The following is a 23,586-nucleotide window of genomic DNA, read 5'->3' on the forward strand; positions in this document are numbered from 1 at the left end:
CTTTCCACTGTGGGAAGCATACTGAGAGAACCATTAGCTGAGATATTTTTTACAGGGAAAAAACATGAATTTTGGGGTTGAAGGAGAGAGAGGAGCCTCTGTTTGCAGGGGAGCTTGCTGCTGAAAGGCTGGCATTTCTGAGTGATACGGCAGCAACTAGCTACTTAGGTGGGGACTGGTAGAACTGCTCATTTGTCTGCTGGAATTTAGGTCTTGTCTCACATAAAAAGGTAAGGATTACTTACTGCTTTATTACTAATTCTTCACAGAGAAACAAGTTATAACAACTCTCGCTCTATGACACTGTGGTAGACAATTCTAGGATGACCTCGAGGTTCCAGTTCCCTGCTGTACACGCCCTTGCGTGTAGGCAGGACCAATGAATATGGTATCACTTGGAGTTACTCAAAAGGGAGACAATCCTGGGAGATCAAAAGGGAGACCCCCTACAAGAAAGTGAGGCTTCCTGCTGGCCTGGGAGAATCAAACAGCCATGGGGAGAGGGGAAAGGCCACTTGACAAGGACCTGAGGGCAGCCTCTAGGAGCTGAAAGGGGTCTCAGGAAACAGTTTACAAATAAATGGGACCTCAGGGACCTCAGTGACACAGCTGCAAGGAGCCTGGAAGAGGACCCTGAGCCTCAGATGAGACCACAGCCCAACAATATATTCACTTCGGTCTGGAAAGACCTTGGGTGGAGGACCCAGCTAACCTGCACCCAGACCCCTGACCCTCAGAAACTGTGAGACAAGAAATTGATGCTGTTTTGAGCTGCTAAGTTTGTGGTAAGCTGCAGCAAGGAATAACTAATACACCCACATATCGAAAGTTCCTGGATAATCTGGACAAGGCCTCCAGCTAAGTTCTTGTCTCGGCCCCTGGGCAGCTCACACCTGCTTTGTTCTCAAGAGTATTTGAAACAAAAATCAGTCTATTTCATAGCCTTGAGTAGAAAAAGAAAAAAATTTAGTGTACTACAAAAAATCAGAAGCAGACGTTTCAATCTAGTAAACTCGTTTTAATCCAAAATCCACATGGGATAAATTAGTGTCTGTTATACGACCCCAAATTTCCCAGTAAGGAGCCAGAAAGCATACCTCAATGGACCTACTTTCCAAATGTAACTATTCTACTAATTTATGGCCTGAAGGTAAGCGTGAGTCTTTAGCCAAGGTAAAATATATCAATTTGTAAAATTCACACCGTAAGTTTTCTTTACAGTACTGTTTAAATAACCGAAACCCCATTTTGTTATTTCTCATTGAGTTATAATTACGAATGATTGAAATCGGCTCTAACCCCTGTTGCTCTGTACCTGAAAGCAAAACCAACTTATATCAAAATAAATTCTCTTTGCTTAATCAGTAAAAAGTCAGCAACAACCTAAATGCCCATCAATAAAGAACTGATGAAGTAAATTATGGTTCGTCTATATCCCAGAATAATTTGCAATCATTAAAGAGGCAGTAATATACCTGATTTATAATTATTTTGGGATAAAATAGAAAAATATATAAAATAAAGATGTACAAAATGTTTACATTATGTTACCATTTATGTGTTATTTTATGTAACTTGCTCACATCTATGGAAGGAGACACAAACTGTTCAGCTAAGAAACAGAAGTAGGAATTTTGTTTCCTTTGAATTTTGCACCATGTTCATGTACCACTATAAAAATAAACAATCCTTATTGTCCCAAGAACGCTCATGTATGTTTATGTGCCAGCGAGGGCTCACGTGGCCCTGAGGAGGAGGGACCCTGCCCAGCAAGCCCCAGGCCCGGAGCGGCTCAACCTCCTGTCTCCCTGGAATACCAGGTCTTCCTCTCACACCCCACATGGCCTGTTTTGTAGGACAGCAGGGAATGAAATGAAATGTCAGGAGAGCAAGTTGAAGAGCTCCCAGGCCAGATGGATAAGTCCACACTGTGAAGGAAAAGACCTTTGTGTTCCTGTAATCTAAGGGAGATGCCTGAGCCAAAGGAAAAAAAGTTTTTTATTTAAAGCTTTGGAAAGGCATCCATCCTAACCTTTCCATTCTCATTTAACAAATTCTACAATCTATTCTTATTAGCTCTCCATAATCCCCAAATTAAAAGAAGAGCAAATCTATTTCCTTATTACTGAAAGAGAAGTCTTTGTTAGTCTTCCCTGAAAAGATGAACAAGGAAGAAGAAAAAGATGCCTATTATTGGTCGCCAGAGAAGTGCAAATTAAAACAAAGGCTGTTGGAAGCAATGTAGTTATTTTAGGTTATTTTTCTTATTTCTTTATTTTGGTTTTGTCTGAAATGTAGTTGTTTTAATTGTTTTTTAATTTTTTAATAAATAAAGTTAAAAAAATAAAAATAAAACAAAGGCAAATGTTTCATACCTATTAGAAAGCTAAGACTGAACATATCAAACGTGGGAGAAGGTAGGGTTACAGAAGACATTAATATCAGAGGCAGGTGGGTGAAAGGATCTCCCTGTACTCTTATTTGCAAATTTTCTGTAAATCTAGTTATTACAAAATAAAAAATTTTTAAAAAGGGGCAACCAGTATGTAAAAGTTAGAAGATTTTATTGTATTTTAATATGCATATAATTGAGCAACCTAAGGGTCCAATATCTACAACCTTTCAAAAATATCTAGTTTGGCACAAAGACTCCAAACAGGAAAAAAGTTTCCGTGGGGACATGTATCAGACACAAGGGACATGACACTGGTGTCTGCTGTCTGGACATCAGTGCTGCAGGCCGGACGGGGCCTCAGGCCTTGGAGGAGGGTGAAGCCGCTACCTGGGCAGCAGCCACGCTGTTCCCGGGCATGGCGGAGCTTTCCTTAGTTCAGCAAAGGCACCAACTGCACAAGAACTGCAAAGAGGAGGAACACAGCAGTGTCAGTTTGTGGCCCTTCCAAGGTCTGCAGCCTACCCAGGCTGATCAAAATCCCCCGGCACACCAGCCCCTGCGGACAGAATCAGATTAACTAAGTCGTGGCACCAGCAGACACCTGCGTAACTTTTGGAGAGCCAAAAAGAGTTCTAGATGTATAATCTCATTTAATCTCTGGCACAGCCTTATTCTACAGAGGAGGTAGATGGGGCACCTAAAGCTACCCCCACCTTCACTGAGTCATAAGCCCCTTTCACTTGCAGGGCCCTCTCACAGCAGGAGAACACGGTTGTCTCTCCCCTCCAGGCACCCAAAGAGTCAACTTCCTCCAAGGCCAACTTGGAAGCCTGGGCTTCTGTGGCTTCACCCAGACCCACACCAACCACATTTACTCCTTCCCTCTGAATTTCTGCTTCTGCGATAAATCCTAAGAGGTAAGCAATGTGATAACACATTCAGCCTGTTGAAAGGGGGCTCTGGATAGAAGGATGCGGTAAAATCCACTGGCCAAAATCTAAGACTTTTAACAGCACTCAAATGAATTCAAGCAGAACTCAGCGCAATCCCTTTATCTAAGCTTAGTAGGCCTGACTGACTCTAAACGAAGCCAGCAAAACGCCTGCTTGGCCTCCCTCCAACCTCAAGCCAAAGTGCAATCTCAGCTCTTACACACCACCCTGGGAGACCAGGCAACCTCACGCCTTGGTGCGTTTCGGGCAATTTGGAGAGGAGGCAGCAGCGAGAAGAGAGCTGGCCGGGTCCGCACGGGGATGGAAGATAGGAGGGAGCCTCAACACCTGTGCAGGCTCCATCCCAGGACAGGGCGTCCATCGGTCAGCACCTTCAGTGTGGCAGATCAGATCCGTGTCCTCCTCCCAGGCAGGTGAAGACCCGTATGGTTTCCTGAGCCAAGCTGAAGGGTGGCACCCACACCTCTGGGCAGTATCGGGGATGCACAGGCACACAACAAACGACAACGACACCATCAAAAGACACTCCTCTTGCCTACCTGCTGCAATCCTTCTGAATAAGTCAAGGGGAGATCTCTATGGGCGTTCGTGTGCCGTCAGTACGGCTGTGAGCCTCAGTCATCTTCTTTTTAACCAGGGGAAGAGCAGGTGTGTTGCGCTTAGACATCGAGGCAGGCAGAGCATCGAGCAAAATGTAATAACGCTATTGCTGTTCATTTTTGTTTCCTATGGCTACCTTCTGCTCTACAGCCATTGATGACATCTACTTATGGCAGAGATACCACATTTCCCTTTTTTTGTACATTTGTTTACAGTTTTAAAGAAGAGGAGGGAAGAGGAAAAACACTAAGAGATAATAGATTTCTGCGTGGTGAAAGCAGTTTTCTATCATTGCTACAGCTTCTTGATACCTCCGAAGACCCAGAACTGTGCTTCACATTACAGCAGCCACTAGTCATGTGCAGCTATATAGATTTAAATGAATTTAAATAAAATAAAATAAAAAATTCTGTTACTCTGTTGTGTTAGTCACTTTTCAAATGCTCAATAGCCAAAGGAGCCTTGTGGCAGATGTAGAACATTTCCAACATCACAGAAGTTCTACTGGACAGCCAGCGCTAGCCTAAAAGCACCCACAGCTCACCTGGCACCTCACCTGGTGGTGGGGCAAAGAGGCCCGGTTTCTTCCCAAGTAGTGGACGCTTGGCAGCCTTGGGAGGGGGGTATCCCAAAGGAGCAGGTCTTTTGGAGCCACCTGCTAGAAGCAGGGGAGGGGGAAGCAGCCCTTTGGGATGGACGAGTCCTGAAGGGTACAAAATCCAAAACGTAAACAGGAAGACACACAGTGAACCAGGTTCCAGTCGTTCACCCCACAAGGATCTTTCTTCATTAAAGATAAAGAAAACGGCTAAGCAAGGGATAACCTGCCACTCCTACAGGCTCAACCTCAGCTCCTAAAAGATCTACCAAGTCTTCTGCAGGCCCAAAGAGTTCCTCAGTATCCTAGGTCAGGAGTCAGCAAGCCTGTGGGCAACATCTGGCCTGCTGCCTGTTTGCGTACGGTCTGTGAAGTGACAATGGTTTTCACATTTTTTAAATGGTTATCTTTTTTTTTTTAATTACATTCAGTTTTATTGAAATATATTCACATACCATACAATCATCCATGGTGTACAATCAACTGTTCACAGTACCATCCTACAGTTGTGCATTCATCACCCCAATCTATTTTTGAACATTTTCCTTACACCGGAAAGAACCAGAATGAGAATGAAGAATAAAAATAAAAAAGAACACCCAAATCATCCCCCTCATCCCACACTATTTTTCATTTAGTTTTTGTTCCCATTTCTCTACTCATCCATCCATACACTGGATAAAGGGAGTGCGATCCACAAGGTTTTCACAATCACTCTTTCACCCCTTGTAAGCTACATTGTTATACAATCGTCTTCAAGAGTCAAGTCTACTGGGTTGGAGTTTGGTAGTTTCAGATATTTCCTTCTAGCTATTCCAATACACTAAAACCTGAAAAGGGATATCTATATAGTGCATAAGAATGTCCACCAGAGTGACCTCTCGACTCCAGTTGAAATCTCTCAGCCACTGAAACTATTTTGTTTTATTTTGCTTCCCCTTTTTGTCAAGAAGATGTTCTCAATCCCATGATGCCAGGTCCAGGCTCATCCCTGGAAATCATACCCTGCGTTGCCAGGGAGATTTACACCCCTGGGAGTCAGGTCCCACATGGGGGGAAGGCAGTGAGATCCCACAAACGTGGCTTAGTTAGAGAGGGAGGCCACATCTGAGCAACCAAGAGGCACTCAGGGGGAGACTCTTAGGCACAATTATAAGCAGGTTTAGCCTCTCCTTCGCAGTTACAAGCTTCACAGGGACAAGCCCCAAGACAGAGGGCTCAGCATGTCAAGCTGTCAGTCCATTACATGGTTATCTTTTAAATGGTTATATAAATATTTACATAAAACCCTTGATTTTGCTTCTTGGGCCACAAAGCCTAAAATATCTAACATCCAGCCAGCCAGCCATCTAGCCTATTTGTACACTGCCCACTGTGGCCTGGTGCACCACCCAGCATCACCGTTGCCTTCCTCCTGGACAGACAGTCCGCCGTGCACGACCCACACCCTGCTGAACAGGAAGAACACTTTCTCACGGTTCTCACCGAGGCCTCCAGGCAAGCACCCTGCATTTTGGAAGGTCTGAAAGAGTTTTGTTTTCAAACTGGTGGCAAGGATGGGAAGCAGACCAGAAGAAAAAGGTTTCTTCCTGAGCCCTTCTCCCCTAAATTTACTCACTTCTCACCAGAAAACACCAAACAGTAAGAATGGGTCTGCAGGAAGAAAGACACACCCAGTCAGAGGAGTCTGTGGCGGTCACCGGGAGAGGTTTTGCTGACAGCATACAGGCTGGGCCCTGAAGCTCGGGGTCTCAGAGAGGGGGGAGCACAGCAGAGGGAAGGCCATGGCAGCAAAGCAGCACAGGCTAGGGGAAGTTGCAGACCTATAGTTACACTCATCCCAACAGTCAATAGATATAAAAAGGGGAGTGGGGGGCATGGAAATGTTCAAACCTCTCCCCCACCCAGAGCTGTGGATCCTCTATAGACTGACCATGACAAGAGACATGCACAGGTTTAGCTGCCAAAGCAAGAGATTCCCTCTATTTTGATCCACAATAATAGTCCAGGTAGAAATGCTGTACTCACAGCAAAGATTTCTGGCTAAAATAATCTCACTCACATAAAAGGTCAAAGCAATATTTGACTCTTAATGCACAGATGTATCCCCAGGTCCATCCAAATTCTATTTAAGGCTAACTTTCACCAAGACTTCATTGACAACTTCCTTTTAACACAGCAGATTGAACACATGCTCTCACCAGGTTCCTTCCCCACTCCCACCCCCAACACACAAGACAACTGGAGAGGAGATGGGGGGTATGTAGGATGTAAAACAGCAGGTGCCTGCACAGGGGGTTAAAGCTCTGTACCCCTAAAAGCCAGGGAAGGCTCAGACACTGGGGCACTTGTTACCACAGAGGTGTAATTAAGACATGGGGCTAAAAACCTTGCGCCTGACTGGAAGTCTATACCCCAAGTTGCTGGACCCCACCCCCCCATACAACTAGATGCCTATCCCTCCCCTGCCTTCCCTACAGGAAATGAGAGGGTTACACTTGAAAGAAGAAACTGAACCAGAAAGGCTCTGGGCTCAAGAACACCAGGCACGCAGCTGAACAGGCAAGAAGCACAGGGCTGAAAACCAGAAAGATATGTTAAAGCCTACACTCTGTAAGGGGGAACGCTCTAGACTCTCTCCTCATGGTACAAACAACCAGGTTTTCAGCCATCCTCTTCCCCACCCCCAGGCAGACAAATAGAGGATTCTTCTTGGAAGAAACTAAGCCCTACAGAAAAGTCATCCAGATACTGACATTTTGGGGCTCCCTAACAGAAAAGATGGCTTACCAGCCTATCACCCCACTGCAAAGACCGTTAGCCACAAGCTGTGCACATGCACACAAATTCCAATGGTTATTCTAATGCCTCACTCTTTTTTTTTTTTATAATCACATGTTGGCTTTAATATAAACAAAGCTTTAAATATGTGTAAATAAGATTCTATTTAAGTTCCTTTGCCATTATCATAACTTCCTAGAGAATCAGACAGCCTAGTATTTCATTGGTGAAGAGCTGTTAATCTTAAACTTGCTCCTCTTTGAAGAAAATTAAATACTAATTATATTACCAGTTCCATTTAAAATACATATTTATCAATAATTTTAAGTCATTTATTTCAGGGGACAATGAAGTCATATAAAGTGATTCTTCCAACTCTTTATCTAATTTCAATAGACATAATCTTTTTTTTTTTTTACTTTTTTTATCATCATTTTATTGAGATATATTCACATACCACGCAGTCATACAAAACAAATTGTACTTTCGATTGTTTACAGTACCATTACATAGTTGTACATTCATCACCTAAATCAATCCCTGACACCTTCATTAGCACACACACAAAAATAACAAGAATAATAATTAGAGTGAAAAAGAGCAATTGAAGTAAAAAAGAACACTGGGTACCTTTGTCTGTTTGTTTCCTTCCCCTACTTTTCTACACATCAATCCATAAACTAGACAAAGTGGAGTTTGGTCCTTATGGCTTTCCCAATCCCATTGTCACCCCTCATAAGCTACATTTTTATACAACTGTCTTCGAGATTCATGGGTTCTGGGTTGTAGTTTGATAGTTTCAGGTATCCACCACCAGCTACCCCAATTCTTTAGAACCTAAAAAGGGTTGTCTAAAGTGTGCGTAAGAGTGCCCACCAGAGTGATCTCTCAGCTCGTTTTGGAATCTCTCTGCCACTGAAGCTTATTTCATTTCCTTTCACATCCCCCTTTTGGTCAAGAAGATGTTCTCCGTCCCACGATGCCGTGTCTACATTCCTCCCCGGGAGTCATATTCCACGTTGCCAGGGAGATTCACTCCCCTGGGTGTCTGATCCCACGTAGGGGGGAGGGCAGTGATTTCACCTTTCAAGTTGGCTTAGCCAGAGAGAGAGGGCCACATCTGAGCAACAAAGAGGCATTCAGGAGGAGACTCTTAGGCACAAATATAGGGAGGCCTAGCCTCTCCTTTGCAGCAACCGTCTTCCCAAGGGTAAAACTTATGGTAGAGGGCTCAACCCATCAAACCACCAGTCCCCTATATCTGTGGTCATGTTAGCTAATGCCTCACTCTTAAATGTGAATGACCTAAGGATCTTCGATTATCAGGAAAAGCCTTTAGTAAGAAAACACATAAATAGAAAAATGGAACTTAGGGGAAACAGAGACAATGCAGAAAATGATGAGACCTTCAACAAAACTATAAGTGATGGCATCAGAGAGATAAAAAGAAGATATTGCATCCAATGAAACAAGCACAGGATACTATAAAAATGATCAGAGAAGAAAATAAAGTGTTTGGAAATTGACTGATAGAAATAAAAATCAATTAATAAAAGAAAGTCAAATCTCCCAAAATGCAGAACAAAAAGACAAAGAGATGGAAAGCCAGAGTGAAAAGATAATTAGAAGAACAACCCAGGAGGTCCAAGAGTAGTCAGGCAACTCTCAAACACAAAGAATTTCCCCCAAACTGAAGGGCACCGTCTCGTCTCGTCTGAAAGGCCCCAAGCTAGTGTCCAGCATAAAGAACGATGCTCAGTAAGGCAAAGCATCATGCCATCTCAGAACACTGCAGGTGGCCAAGAGAAGACCTTACAAACTTCCATAAAACAACCCTTTATCTTCTGAAGGACCAAGAAGCTAAGCCAACTACGCGAATTCCCAATTATGTGAGTCCATCAAGTCTTTCTTCTGTTTTAAGTTGACTTGGGTTGGATGTCTGTTGCTTACAATGGAAAAAGCCCATGGTAACACCACCTAATTTTAGGCAGATGTCAGATACTATTTAGCGTCAACCACTCAGAACAGAAGTCTCAAAAACATCAGTGGATTCACAGTACTTATTATGAGAACTCAGTTTACGTTGTTCCAACTATGACCAAATGTTGTGAGATGAGTTCCTCCGAGCTTCTCCCTGGATTAAATAAAACTTAGGCAACTCAGCCCCATTCAAGAGGAACAAAACCCACTGTCTTCTGCTTGATGGGACAGATACTCCTCTCAGGCCTCAGCTGTCCTGGGTGGCCTTGGTGTCACTCCCAATCATCTGAAATCTAAACACTCATTAAAAACATGACCCCAAACATTGCAATGGCTCTAAGTGGTTCTGCTTTTCTCAGGAGAACTCTGGTAAAGCACAGGAGCTGCCAATAAAAGTACTGACCTCGTTGAGGATGAAGACCCGCTCCTGGCCTGTCACCTAACAAGGAGGACTTGACAGGAGCTGGGGGAGCAGGGCCTGAGAAGCATTTCTTGCCAGGGGTTGGAAGAAGTGGAGGTGGCTTGCCCACGATGGGGGGCTTCCTGCCTGGAGGTGAGGAATGCTCACTGCCAGCTAAAGGGCCTGGCGGCTCAAAGTCTGGAAGATGAAGAAAACAAGCGGTCAACAGAAGCCTCCCGGGCACAAATAGCTCCAGCAAGTCAAGGAGACCTTCACTGTTACTGACGTAGAGGTCTCTGTGTGTTTTAAGTTTATGTGGGTCCCCCACCAACCCAGAAAGTGAGAGCAATAAAACTGTATAAAAATAAAATACATAGTCTCCATTTTATAAGAGAAACAGTTCCCTGTAAAGGTTTAACACAGTCCTGAGACATCAGCTACTTTTTCCTACAAGGGACAAGTAACTGGTATTTTTTTTCTCACCTACTTAAACTCAATACAAGCAAACTGAAAAGTCACTACTTTAGAGTCTGACTTGTAACTGGAGAGCGCTTATAAAATCTTCACAAATGTGTTTCTTCATATTTACCATATACTTAAAAATAACCCTATGCATGTCTCAATAAAACTGAAACTTAGAATTGGGAAAATAAACTGACAGAGAACTGGAGCTACTTCCTACATGTCCATCTTATAAATAGAGGGCATTCTATTTATATATTAAAAATCTGGATCAAAAAGAAAAATTGGTTTCAGAAGCAGCATTCTAGTCTATAAACGTTAAATATTAAAATAGCAAATTCCCATCCGGAAGAACATGTTCAAATCAGATACCTTTGCATTACACAAATATTACAGACATATTCTCTCAACTAAATGAAAAATACTTAGTTTTCTTTCATTCATGGATTTACAGGATGAGGATTTGTTGGGGTTTAACGTGGAGCGGGAAAGGGGGCAATGTCTAGTACCTTCCAATTGTCCTTTCCTGGTCTTCAGGTACTCTGTGATCAGGTTCAACTCATCCCTGTGCAAATGCTTTCCCTCGTTCAACAGGAAGAAGAGATACCGAATGCCTGAAGGCACGGAGTAGCTGGGAAGGTGCTCCCGTGCCAGGAAGTCGTCCACCAGACCGCCAGCCTTCTGAGAGATTCCAGCACATTCTTGCTGCTCCCATTGAGTGAAAATCCTCCTAAATTCTTCAGCTACCAGCATGAGTGCATCCTCCAAGGGCATATGACGGTGGACTAGGGACAAGAAAGAGCCTGTTCTATCAAACTGGTGCTCTGATATTTTCAAAACACCATTTACAAAAGGACAAGAGAAAAAACAATCAGGAAAAAAACCAGCTAATCTGACTACACGTGGTGTCACCCGTCTCAGCTTTCAGCACAGATGCAGTGATTTGAGTGACTGGGACTCTCAACAGCAGGTGCCCTGTTGGATTTGAAACTCAAACATTATGTTCTGTTTCAAAATTATAACATGTGGCAGCTTGGTTTACTGCTTCCATACAAACCCTCGTTTCACAATTGAACAGCTTCATGCTAAGCTGACCAAAATAAGAGACAGAGAGGGAGAGAGGGGAAAGAAGCGGGGTGTGTGTCTGGGAATTCTCACCTCTGAGAAAACCTAGCCTGAAAAAGGACAGGATACAACTTCAACTGCTGCTGCCTACCTGAAGAGCAAACACATGCACAAACAAAAGAAATCCTAAAGGCTAAGGTGTTTTATTTGGTTCCTGTAATCAGGGTGCACTACTGAGATGCGCATGAGTCTCAGAACAAAGGACCAGGAGTCAAGACGGCAGCCTTTGGGGAGCAGAAGTCAGTGTTAGAAAAGGGTGAAGCCAGGGCTGCTGTTTTTCATTAGTACCCCTTCTGGTGTTCATTTATTTTTTAACTATGTATATGCAATACTTTGATAAAAGACAGACAGACAGACAGCCATGCTAGCATTGGGTTTCCAGGCTCAGTCACTGTAGCTTGGGGAGCAGGCCAGTCTCTGCAGGGTCTGCTTTCTTGGCTCAGGCCTCCGGGATCTGAGTCATGTTAAAAAAAAGCCCTTTCAAGGCCAGGTCAAGGAGTGCTCCAGGCTCTAAAATAACATCTATAAAATCAATTCTTTATATAAGTAATGGCTGTAATCAACCCATAGATGTCTTCTCATCTAGGTTTATCTGCTGAGAATAAGACTAAATAAAAGTTCAATCTCAGCTGGGTACCCTCTACCCTGTCTTACCATATGTCATCAGGTTCTGAACCAATTCAGGACCAAAGGGGCTCTGAGAGAGCTGCAATATAGATTGCAGTACATGGCTCAATCTAAACTGTATTAAGATTACATTCAGGAATAAATGTGCATATATGTTTGCCTCTGGGCTCTGAAGTGTCATCGTCGGACTATTTTAACCTCAGAAGTTCCACACACTTCTGAATAATGGCTACATGTACTAGGCATGAAACAAACTGTTGGATATAAACAACTGTAAGAGAGAGTCCAGCTAAGATTAATTTTACTAAAGTAGATGTAGCTTACAGGAAGAAATCCAAAGTGTTATTTACAATCTGAGTGCAATAATTAAATTCATGGATAACAAGTAAAAAATGTGCCTATTAATACTAGCCTGGACATGAAAAAGAAACTATTTCCTGAATTTGTAGCATGTAAAAAAGAGTAGATTACATGTTTTCTTAAAGTAGTGCTATTTTTTTTAAAGTATTTTAGTATTAGACAGGTTATCCAGCCTATTTACTTTAAAGACATTTCTTAAATGACCTTACATGAATGTAAACACCTAAGTAACTGGATGTGATTAGTCTTTTCCATAACCTATTCATATTAAACTGTTTTTTTTCCCCTTCAGCAGACTGGAAGTAATTTTAAAAGTATGTGCTTTTACATTTTCCAAACTTATATATAACATAAACTTGGTTTTGTCTTATTTACTTAAAATAAATTAGACATTTTCTATGTTTAGAAAAAACCCTAATTTCAGACTACTGAGGACAATCTTAAGCCACAGCTGGCTGGGTGGGTATGGGTGGCAGTAGAGAAGCAAAGGAAGTGGAATGATCAGAATAAAAGATGTCCCGGCACCCCCGAGATGATAGGAAATGAAAACTCTTCACGATTTTCTTGTCAGACCCAGCATTGTGGCTGGATTATACAGCACCAATCCTAAATTCATTTCTCTACAAGTTCCATCTACATTGTCTTAGAAGCTAGAAGCATGATTTAAATCCAGCTACCAGTGCTCCCCAAAATCTCTGTCCAGGGGAAAGGTCTCCCAATTTAGCAATGAAAAGCCTGCACCGCTAAGGAGACACGAGCTGGGATGGACTCTCCAAGGCCTGTTTGTGGAAGCCTGCCTGCCTGCCTGCCGCTTATGTGGGCAGAAAAAGGAAGCAGAGCTGGCCTGACACCACGCACACAGTGAGTACTCATATACCTGGGCTGAACAGAACAGGAGCGAGAGCTTCTGGAAGAGGAAAGGATGGAAAAACCCGTGTGCATCTGGACACGACTACATAAGCTGTAAAGATAGTCCTCCACCAGGCGGCCCCTGCCCCTCTTTAAGGGGAGGGAATCACCAGTTTAAATGCCTGTAGAAGGGGAAAATACTACTCCCAGTGCCCGTCTATTGTCCAGGGCAGGGGAGGGAGTCAAGACAAGACAGAAGCAGCAGACCCAGCAGGGATGGAGAAGATGACAGGTGGTCTACAAGGTGTACATCTGCTTAAGTCTGTTTGTATCAGGGAAGAAAAAAGGGTTCACTTCTGTGCATACCCATGAGCTTAAGACTGTGTAAAATACTTTAGAAAAGGCAAAGTTGGCAAGAAAGTAGTTTCAGAGAATACAGGGGATGATGGATGGAGAGTCTTTTAGACTTAGCAAGGGCAGAAGAGCTACTGGTGAGATTTGGTCAAAAGCTCTACATAACAGAACTGAATCAGTAACACAGTATTTTGGATGAGATACTTTGGATTCTTAAGTAAGCAGCAATGAAGATGGACTAAGTTTTAATTGTCTATAAGACACAGGGGAGTCATTTATGATACCTATTTAAGCCATTTTTTACCTCAACTAGATCCAGTTTGGTTACTGAAATATGAGCCAGTGTACAAAGAAAAGATATTACATTTTTAAAACCAGGATCTATTTAAAGTGATAGCTCTAGATTAATCTAAACTTCTGAAAGATTATTACATTTTTAAAACGTGGATCTACTTAAAGTGATAACTCTAGATTAATCTAAACTTACTTTTGATAGACTGTTGAAACAAAATTACAGTGCAAGAGGAGAGTTTTACATTACACCGTTCAACAAGAATACAGAATGGGGAGCCATCATGTTTAACTTCCTGGAGTGCACGAGTGATATCCGACTCAGAAGCAAGGTGAATCATTTCCACCACAAGGCCATGATCCTGCAACCGATGACCTATGACTGTTGCATATTCCCTTAAAAACACACACACACACAGAGAAGAAAAAAGTAGGTAGGTTACTTTCAGTCAAACAAAAGAAAAAAATAAAACTATGTCACTAAGTGGTTGTGTTGTAGATATTGTGACGTACCGTAATTTAAGGGAGGGTTTGGATACTGTATTTTTACTGGATTTAGGGAAGTGAGGTGTTAAAGATACTGTAATTTTTTTTTCCAAAAATGATCCATACTCTACAACTTGTTTGCTCTCTTAGACACATTGGAAAACTTTCAAGCGAATATGATCCATCTGATGGAATCAGTTAAGAGAACTGGAGGTAAAAGGGAATTTATTTTTTGAAAATGTAGTGACTTCATATGGTTGACAATATTTGCAATTTTATAAAGAAAACAGAGGATGTCAAACCCATTTTTGTTCGGCAAGACACACTGGGCAAGGACCATGAATGTGGCTAGCATAGTGTCCCTTTTCACGACGGAAACATTCAAATGTTATTTGGTGAAGTCATTTCAATTCAACAACCACAAAAGAAAATTTAAGATTGTTTTAAAGAACAGAAGAGACCATTATGTTCAGAAAAATGAGAGAATGCTCATTGTGTAATCAGTTTCTGGGAGAGACTCAGGCCTGTCATGGCCACGGCTACTGAGACGCTCTCTTGCTAAGGGTGAATGGATGGCCCCAAGCTGCTCCTCTGGAGTCAGCCATCTCAACCAGCGTCAACCATCCCATAACTAACCTTGGGTACCCTCATCTCTGATTTCCTCAGAGTCAACCACCAAGTTCCAAGGCATATGTCCTAGATCTTTCCTTTGGCTTCATGCTTTCATTTCTGCCCACACAGGCTTGTCCAACATCCTGCCTAGAAACCTGCAAAAGCCTCCTATCCTATCTTCTATCCTTGATTTCTCTCCCACTCCAATTCATCCTACACTTGAGTCTCTGAGCAATCTGGTTAAAAGAACTGCTTTCAAAAATGTCAAAGCAATTGCTCAACATTCTCAACTATCCCAGAGTCCAAAGTCCTGCCATGGCACGGCGCTAACCTAGTTTAATTGGCTTTGTAACCTACTGATCTTCAAATAGCCTCTTCACTTCCCAAATTTAATTTCTTGAGGTCCATAGACAATCAATCTTCCAGCCGTGCCTTTTCTAGCCATTCTCTGCTTGCTGGTCTCTCTGAAAGGCCCAGCTCAAATGATGTTATTCCCTCAAACTCCTCGGACCTCAAACAACAGCAATCCACTCTTCCTCCTGTGTATGCTACATATTTATGAAGAGTACAGTTCTTCCCATGCCCTTTCTTCCACTTGTGGAAGATGAAGCCTGTACCTAAATAAGAGATGTACAGACAGAACCTGTACATAAATACAAATGTACTGCATGTCTTACAAATAGGAATTAATTATCTTTATGTTCCTTGCCGTGCCTAGCACAGAGCTTTACATGTAACAGGTACATATTAAATGTATGTTCCGAAAATTAAAATTTAATGTCATGGTAGGAAACATGCTTTTCTGGCAGTTTAGGAGAGTATGGATGATATCAGAAAATAAATTCAAGAGGGAAACAAGAAAAACAAGACTTGGTTCATATTTGCAGAGTGACAGCACAAGATTCAAAATTATCATGAAAATAATTCACATTGGATGACATGATTTGAAAATTAATTACTGTGTTAAGAGAATAAAGGAATAAATTAGCCATCTAATTTATCACTACAAATCTTTCTGACATCAAAGTTCCAAGTGAGCAAACAGCATGCCCTAGCTCCCAGATCCCCTGGCAGATGCAGGCTGCACAATGGCAGAAGAGTTTCTGAGCTGCATCGAGAGGGCGCATCTACCCAAGTATCCTAATCGATGGCGAAATGCCAGAACTCCAGAACACCCAGCAAAAGCTGGGAAACATCTGAAAAGTCGTTTCAGATGGGAAAAGTGGCAAGGGTATCAGAGTTGTGGAAGTTGAATGGCAGCAGGAGTCAGTCATGATGCCACAAGTCAATGCCATGCTTGCTACAAGTTCTAAGAAAGCTAATCTAGTCAAAGTTAAAGTAGTGACCCTGGCCGATAAGAGTTTTGTAGAAGTTGCTAAATGCTGAAGAAATAAAAGCTACTGTACATGCTGAGTCTTTACTGCCTCTGGGTTCAAAATCTACTTAAATTATTCCAAGATCAAATTAATCCAGAGCCTATCTGGTTGTCTTTCAATTATTAAAGGGAAATTCCATAATTTTCTAATGTAAAAGAATTGGCCTCTCCCACCCTCTCCATGCTGCAACTGACCTCACTTCTTCCAGAATGCTGTCTCCCAAGGTCCAACCCAAATACCCTCCAAATGAAATGGAGCTATCATACTGCTTTCAGAAACTCTTAGAGAAAAGATGCTTTTTACAAATAAACTAGATTTCTATAAAGGGACTAACACAGAATAAAAATTCTGAGTCATCACGAGATGGCAGATTTTCATAAAGAAAAATGGGAAAACCCAATGTTACCTTAAGTGCCTAGTTCATTTTTATGCATCCTTATCTCCTGAACCGGAAATACTAGTTCTTATCACACCTGCATCTTCAACATCCCTTGTCAAGCACCTAGCCTGGAGATAGTATGCATCCCCCCCATCAGCGATCTGTCTGCATGCCAGGCACTTTGCCAAGCACTGGGAAAGCAGATAACCCAGAGACACCTTTATCATCACATATTAAATCCCTGTCTGCCTCAAGATAGGGGATAGAATTTAACCACCAATTCTAACACAGCATAGCAAGTGCCAGCTAACGGTGTGTGAGCTCAGGGTTCTCCATGAGCCCAGTGGACCAGCTGCACACAGCCGTGAGGGCAGGAGCAGCGGAGAAGGCTTCCCAGAGCCCCGGGGCTGCAGTCGGGCCTAAGTGGCCAGCACGGGTTAGGCAGGTGTAGCAGAGGCATCCCAGACTGAAAGGACAGCACAGACAAAGGCTGAGAGAAATTCGACCAACAATTAAGAAAGGGGAGGAACACTTCTCAGAGAAGTGAAGCCCCACTATGCTACAATGTCAGCTCCACAAGGGCAGGGGTTTCTGCCTGTTTTGTTCACATGTGTGCTCTCAGAGCCTAGAAAGTGCCTGGCACATGGAACCTACCTCATCCCACCCTAGAAATTGCTCTTTTCTTTCTGATTAGAAAATTGGTAAATGCTCATTCTGGAAAACTCAAGCAATACAGAAAAAGCAAATAAAGAAAGTCATCTTTAGAAATCTCCCCACCACCTCAAGGCTGCCACTACCAGCAGTTTAGTAAACACAGCGGTGTCATTCTTGTAACTCCTAAAGGAACATTTCCAGAGTCCCAACTCTCAGTGATCTATGGACTCACGGCTGAATACTTAATTACTCAATTTGTACACCATCTCATTTAACCCTGCTAGAAAGAAATAAATCTACCTCTGTTCTTTGTCGATAGAAACAATGATGCAATCTGAAGGCCTCTCACGAGCATGCTCTTTCTGAATCTCTTGATAAAAGTGCTGGAAAAGCCCCTCTTTCCAAGTGTCCCTGCTGTTGGCATCATCTGAAAAATATTTACTTATTCATGTTTTTGCAAAGCCAAAAGCAACCACTGAAGTTTTTCAGGGGTTCTTTACGAAAGTGTAAGTGAAAGATAACACTTCTACAAAGAACAGACAAGGAAAATGTAAGCAGAATCTTGACAAGATTCTTACCTAACTGAGAATACTGGCATCGTTCACGGTTATCTTCATTTCCTTTTGAATTATCAGTCACATTCCCCCTTATGTCTTCAATGCTGTTGGATGCATGAAAATACAGTAGTTTATGTAAATAAATTTTCCTTCTAAATGTGTCCCAAAAAGCTGAAAAACAAATACCCCCTCACCTAACACAATACACGGGCACTTAAATAAAGGCTGTACCTACAAGGTAAAACGTCACTTCGCCATCTGTCCTCGTTTAGTGTAAGTCTTAGTTTGCCTGAGCTGCTATAACAAATACCACAGACTGGTTGGCTTAAACAACAGGAATTTATTGTCACAATTTCAGAGGCCAGAAGTTCAAAATCAAGGTGTTGGCAAGACCACGCTTTCTCCAAAGTTTGCAGCATTTTGGTCGTGGCTTGCCAGCAATCCGTAACTTGATCTCTGTGTCCATCACATGGCCATCTGTCTCCATCTGTCCCCTACTCACACTCCTACAGACACTGTGTCAAATTTCCTCTGCTTATAAGGACTCCAGGCATATGGGATTAAGGCCCATCCTGATTCAGTTTTGCTTCATCTTAACTTGTAACATCTTCAAAGATCTTATTTACAAATGAGTTTGCATCCACAAGACCAGAGGTTACGGCTTTGAACATGTTTTTGTGGGGATGTGATTCTGACAGGATATTACGAGTTTCTGGGACTTTCTGCCCTCTCTGATTCACTGTTTGTTATGATAAAAAGTACTATATAGTGCTACTGATCCTTGTCAAGGAAGGCTCAGATATTTATACAAATTCATAAAGATGTTCATTCTAAAGTGTAGGAGATAATTCTATTAGCAGTGATCTTTTTTTAAGGGGGGGAGGGGCTTTTCCATGAGGGTCTTTGTTGGATATAGGTAAAAAATAAATCCATGAGCTCTGTTCACTTGACTCCTTAACACCCTAAAGCTCCTGTGAGCAAATTATTTTCTCCTTCTAAAGGTGTGCAAGATAGTGCACAGATGCTGGATAATCTATTAGCCATCTAAGCAGTCCCCTTTGCTGTGATTTAACAGAAGAAAGGAGGAAGTAGATGCACTATGTACTCTAAATCAGGCATTTTTACTGCAGCTCCCCAGCATCTAGACACCAATGTTTGTGTCCACAAGGAATGTCCTGCTAGGAAGAGAACCACCCAGGCAGGCTGCAATGAGCTGTTTTCTCACAAGAAACATTAGGGTGCATGGCAAAACAGCCATGGAATAGACTCAAACTACGACTATCAAGCAAGCTGGCAAAAGCGTCAATCCCTCTGCTTTTCCCCTTTATAATTTTTATTTGGGTTCTTGTCCACATCCAACCTCCTGGCAGCAGAGCTGAAGCTCCAGACTTCTATATGCAAAGCTTCTGCCTGAGTCCATGCCACCCTCTACTGCCCTAAGAATCCTGAGTTCCACAAGAACGTCTCCCTCACCAGAGCAGGCTTTAGCTTTGTCTGCTGTCTTTGACAAACACTGGCCATTGAGGTCATGCTTTCTCCACCACTTGATACATTTTGTTCTTGATGGCTTTCCTCCACCAAACTTTATGCACTTCCTTTCCCAATGAAGCAGAACATGAACCAGCATCCCCTAATTACAGGGAACTAACTGGGAGGCACTCTGGAAAGCCAGTACTTGGTCATCAGATAAGCAGTATACTGTTGAAACTGCCACCGCCTGGGTTTGATCCCAGCTATCACTTATAAGCTGGGTAACCTTCAATGAGTTACTTAACGCCTCTATGCCTCAGTTTGCTCTCCTGTGAAATGAGGATATTAACAGAACCTACCTCTTAGAGTCTTTATGGGCATTAAGTGAGTTAATACAGGTGAAGCCTTTCGAACAGTGCCTGACACTGAGCATACCCTCAACAGACATTAGCCATCATTAGCCTTCTCTGCCTTTAGGTTTCTTTCAGACCAGGGCTAAGTAAGAAAATCTCTCCCCTAGAAGACAGGTGGGTGTGGGCACTCTAGGGCTCACTTTCAGGAAATGTTACCTGAGAGAAGCTAACCTCCATTAGCAGTCACTCCTGAATTCTATACTTCCAAGTGCTTCTGCAGTTGAGGAAAGCATTTTTCAATTCTGAATTATTAATCTAATCTGACACAAATCTCATCTTTAATGCAGGCAAGAGAGAGGCCCTGTCAAGGTTCATACATATAAAAATCAATTCAAATACAGTTCAAGGAAAACTGTTTTTACCAAAACTATAGAGACAGATCCAAGGCAAGAATCCTGAACTGCCGTGTTCATTTATCTCTTTGGTTACTCAGAAGACCTCCACTACTGAATATAAGAGTAAGCTAAATAAAGTAGCCATCAAGAGTAATTTACATGCTTTGGAATAGTACACAGTTGTTAAGAACAATGAAGACCAATAATCTTCCAAGAAATACGGTTAAGTGTAAAACCCAAGTTCCAGAACAACACACCAAATGTGGAGCCATTTGTTAAAAACAAGGGAGAAAAAAGCAGAGCTGTGAAAGGGGACTTTTCACTTTTTATTATTATCAGATGCTCTTGCATCCATTTATCCATTACTTGGGTTAAAATAAGCAATTTTTTCAGTGACTTATTTTTATATTTGGCTCTGGAGTATTGGTTTGTCCCCTAATAAAATATATTTGCATTTTTTGAACATATACTCAGGATTAGATGTAGCAGCACTAATACAGTATGGAGGTGTGGAAGGGAGTAGACAGCCTGCTACAGACTACCCACAAAATGGATAACGCACCCATGCTGACAGAAGGGCACCCAAAAGAAAAGGCCTGGGTCTTCTGGCCTACAGATGTGTTTAGTTATCATCATATTGATGATTATGGTGGGGTAAAAGTTAAGGTAGAATGGCTTAATATGGCCACACTGATTGACCTGAAGGACTTCCCAAAAGGCAAATGTTAATAACATCAATTTTAACAAACACATAAGCCTGCACAGTAAGAACTCATCTGAATTACCTCTAAAGCTTTTAGCAAATTGAGCCACAACAATAAAATTTTACCTTAGCATGTCTTCACCCTCCTTTAAGTAGCCCTCTTGGCGAGAATAAGAAGTCAGCAGAAAAGGCTTATAAGGTTTACTGCTAAAAAAACAAAACAAAACAAAAAACACAAAAACAGAGACAAAATTACACTTAAGAAGGAATTATTTCCCATAGTCCATATATTAATTTCCACAGTTCTGGTATACTCAAAGGTGATTAAATTTTCAGTTAAATTGGATTTTTAAAACTTGAACAATGGCTTTTCCGAAGATTTTTTTCAGACGCTCTACTATATTTTGTAATGCCTATTTCTATTTTTGTCTAGTTTGCTCAAGTGCTTCCGCAGAGTTGAGAAAGGAAGGCACAGCTCTGTCACAGGAAAACAACATTAGAAACTCACCAACAGAAAAAGGCTTTAACATAATGAGACCGATGTGCACTACTGAACGGAACTAAACCTAAAAGAATGTATGTAATGCTGGGGTGTTTGGTAGTTATAAAAAGCAATTGCTGGTTGTTTTCTTTTAAAGCTTCTATTTGCTAAATGTTCCACCAACATCACCATAAATTTTCATGGTACTTGCCACATTTACTGCACCTGACACTGACTCCACAATGGAGTGGTATATGAATGAAATTCCTAAATGATTCGTGTGTATCAATACAAAGTGTGAAACATCGTCCTTTAGGATCAATGATATAGTCACATGCCCAGTACATTTTGACATACATGGACATCATCATCATCTTCATTTAAGATGTATATGATTGAAGCTTATCTAAATAAATAAATAAATAAATAAATAAATAAATAAATAAATAAATAAATAAAAGGGGGTGAGAGGCAAAACCTAAGAAGAAAATGCCTGCTCCAAATTGTTAGTTGAAAGAAACAACAAACCCAAGAAGAGGAACTATTATGAATTTGGCCTGAGACAGTTAAAGTTATTAGAAAGCATTCCATTTCCAAAAAGAATAAAGAGCACAGATGCTCCCCTCAACCCTTTCCGTGAGGATCCTGGCCAAGTTTGGAGGCCATGAGAAGGAATAAGCAGATGGTTCAATGTGAGGAAGTCAAAAGGAAGTTGCATTTGCCTTACTCGGCTTCCTAGCAACTAACCCAAATGATGCCAAGAAAGCTGGCCGCTCTAAGGAGAGACGCTGCTGGGTATCTGGAACCTGGCAGTCGGGCAGAGGAGAGAAGACCTCAAGACATCCCCACGTGGCAGAAACGAATCCCATGCCTACCAACATGCCAACGGGCCTCATGGGCTCTTCCAGTTTCCTCCCAGTTCCAGCTCCAGCCGACCTGACGTGCTAATGTCAATCACCTGAGCGGTCTGGCCCAGCCATCAATGAAGAACCTCCCACTTCTCCCTGGGAGAGAAGGCCCCGTGCACTCTTAATGCACTGGGCTGGTTGGACAAACGATTCCACAGGCCAAAGGGCAGCATCCTTGCCCTCTGTGCACCGAGAGAGGCGGGTGGCACACACCACTAGGGTCCAGGAGCCAGAGAAACAGCCCTCTGGGAGCTATGGAGTGTTGCCGTTTTCCTCCTAAGTAACCTGGAGACTGGGATCCCAGAATGGGCTGCGCAAAGAAATTACATTTGGGCAGGAATTGCCTTTGTGAAGTCCGCAAACCCATGCATCAAATACATCTCCAGTACTGTGCCAATGGCCAAAGCAAGGCCTGTGCAGTACTGACTGTTGCAAGGTTATCCTGAGCCCTGGCACTGTATTTTGCTATATTCTCTGTGGCTTCCCTCTAACTGGAGGCACCCATTAAAACCCGTTCTACTGGTTATGTAGTAGACAGTAGGAAAACCACTGTCGAGCAGAAAATGGAACTTATCATTGCAGACATATTTCAGGAATTGAATATATTAACCCAAATAATACATTATAATATAATAATTATACTTAAGCCTTAAGTGTAAAACTTTACTATGTCAACTGCGTAATATCAACCACTACGACCACCCCAACACACACTTCTTAAAACCAGATGTGGAAACTGAGGCTCGGATCACATGACTTGCCACACAGCCAAGCTGTGAAGTCAAAATTCAAACCCAGGTGTATGTGACTCTAAAACCCAGGTTTTTCTTGTTATGTCATAGCCCAGAAACCCAGGAAATCCACTAGTAAAAGAATTAGGAAAAGAAATGAAAGGACAAATGAGTAAGAGGGATAAAGATCCTAAATCAATTCCAAATTTTCATGGAAAGAAAATTAACATAGGCATAAAATGTTTTCATTTAAGAACATAAAGAATATGAGGGAGGGTTACAGAATGAAGCGCCTGCCTGCCATGCCTCTCCTGCCACACCACAGCAGGGAATGGGCCTTGCACAATCACCCGTGTACGCACAATTCAAATCCAAGCCTCAAGGCTGAGGCGGGGGAACTGGAAGGCTCACACACTGCTCGTGGGAATGTACAATGGTTCAACCACACTGGAAGAGATGGCTATAATCCAGCCATTCCACTTTCCATACTCAATAAAAATAAAAGCTGACGTCCACACAAAATCTTATACACAAGTGCTCACAGAAGCTCTATTTGCAATAGTCAAAAACTGGAAACAACCCAAATGTCCATCAGCAGGTGTCCTAGTCTGCTAATGCTGCAGAATGCAAAACACCAGAGATGGATTGGCTTTTATAAAAAGGGGGTTTATTTGGCTACACAGTTACAGTCTTAAGGCCGTAAAGT

General features: G+C 42.2%; 1 protein-coding gene across 1 annotated transcript in view; it reads right to left on the reverse strand.

The window, feature by feature from the left end:
* Nucleotides 1–2,547: 2,547 nt before the first annotated feature.
* Nucleotides 2,548–23,586, reverse strand: part of LOC119518903 (nuclear receptor coactivator 5-like) — a 73,715-nt gene continuing 52,676 nt past the window's right edge. Inside the window, exons 3-10 of the mRNA XM_037816335.1 lie at nt 20,887–20,967; nt 17,861–17,943; nt 17,583–17,709; nt 13,972–14,171; nt 10,679–10,954; nt 9,711–9,905; nt 4,493–4,651; nt 2,548–2,857 (exon numbers count right to left, since the gene is read on the reverse strand). Of these exons, the coding sequence (XP_037672263.1) occupies nt 2,826–2,857; nt 4,493–4,651; nt 9,711–9,905; nt 10,679–10,954; nt 13,972–14,171; nt 17,583–17,709; nt 17,861–17,943; nt 20,887–20,894 (1,080 nt within the window). The 5' untranslated portion in view covers nt 20,895–20,967 and the 3' untranslated portion in view covers nt 2,548–2,825. The remainder of the gene's footprint in view (nt 2,858–4,492; nt 4,652–9,710; nt 9,906–10,678; nt 10,955–13,971; nt 14,172–17,582; nt 17,710–17,860; nt 17,944–20,886; nt 20,968–23,586) is intronic.

This window comes from Choloepus didactylus, chromosome 22 (genome assembly GCF_015220235.1).
Source record: "Choloepus didactylus isolate mChoDid1 chromosome 22, mChoDid1.pri, whole genome shotgun sequence".
In the NCBI taxonomy this organism is placed as follows: Eukaryota; Metazoa; Chordata; class Mammalia; order Pilosa; family Megalonychidae; genus Choloepus; species Choloepus didactylus.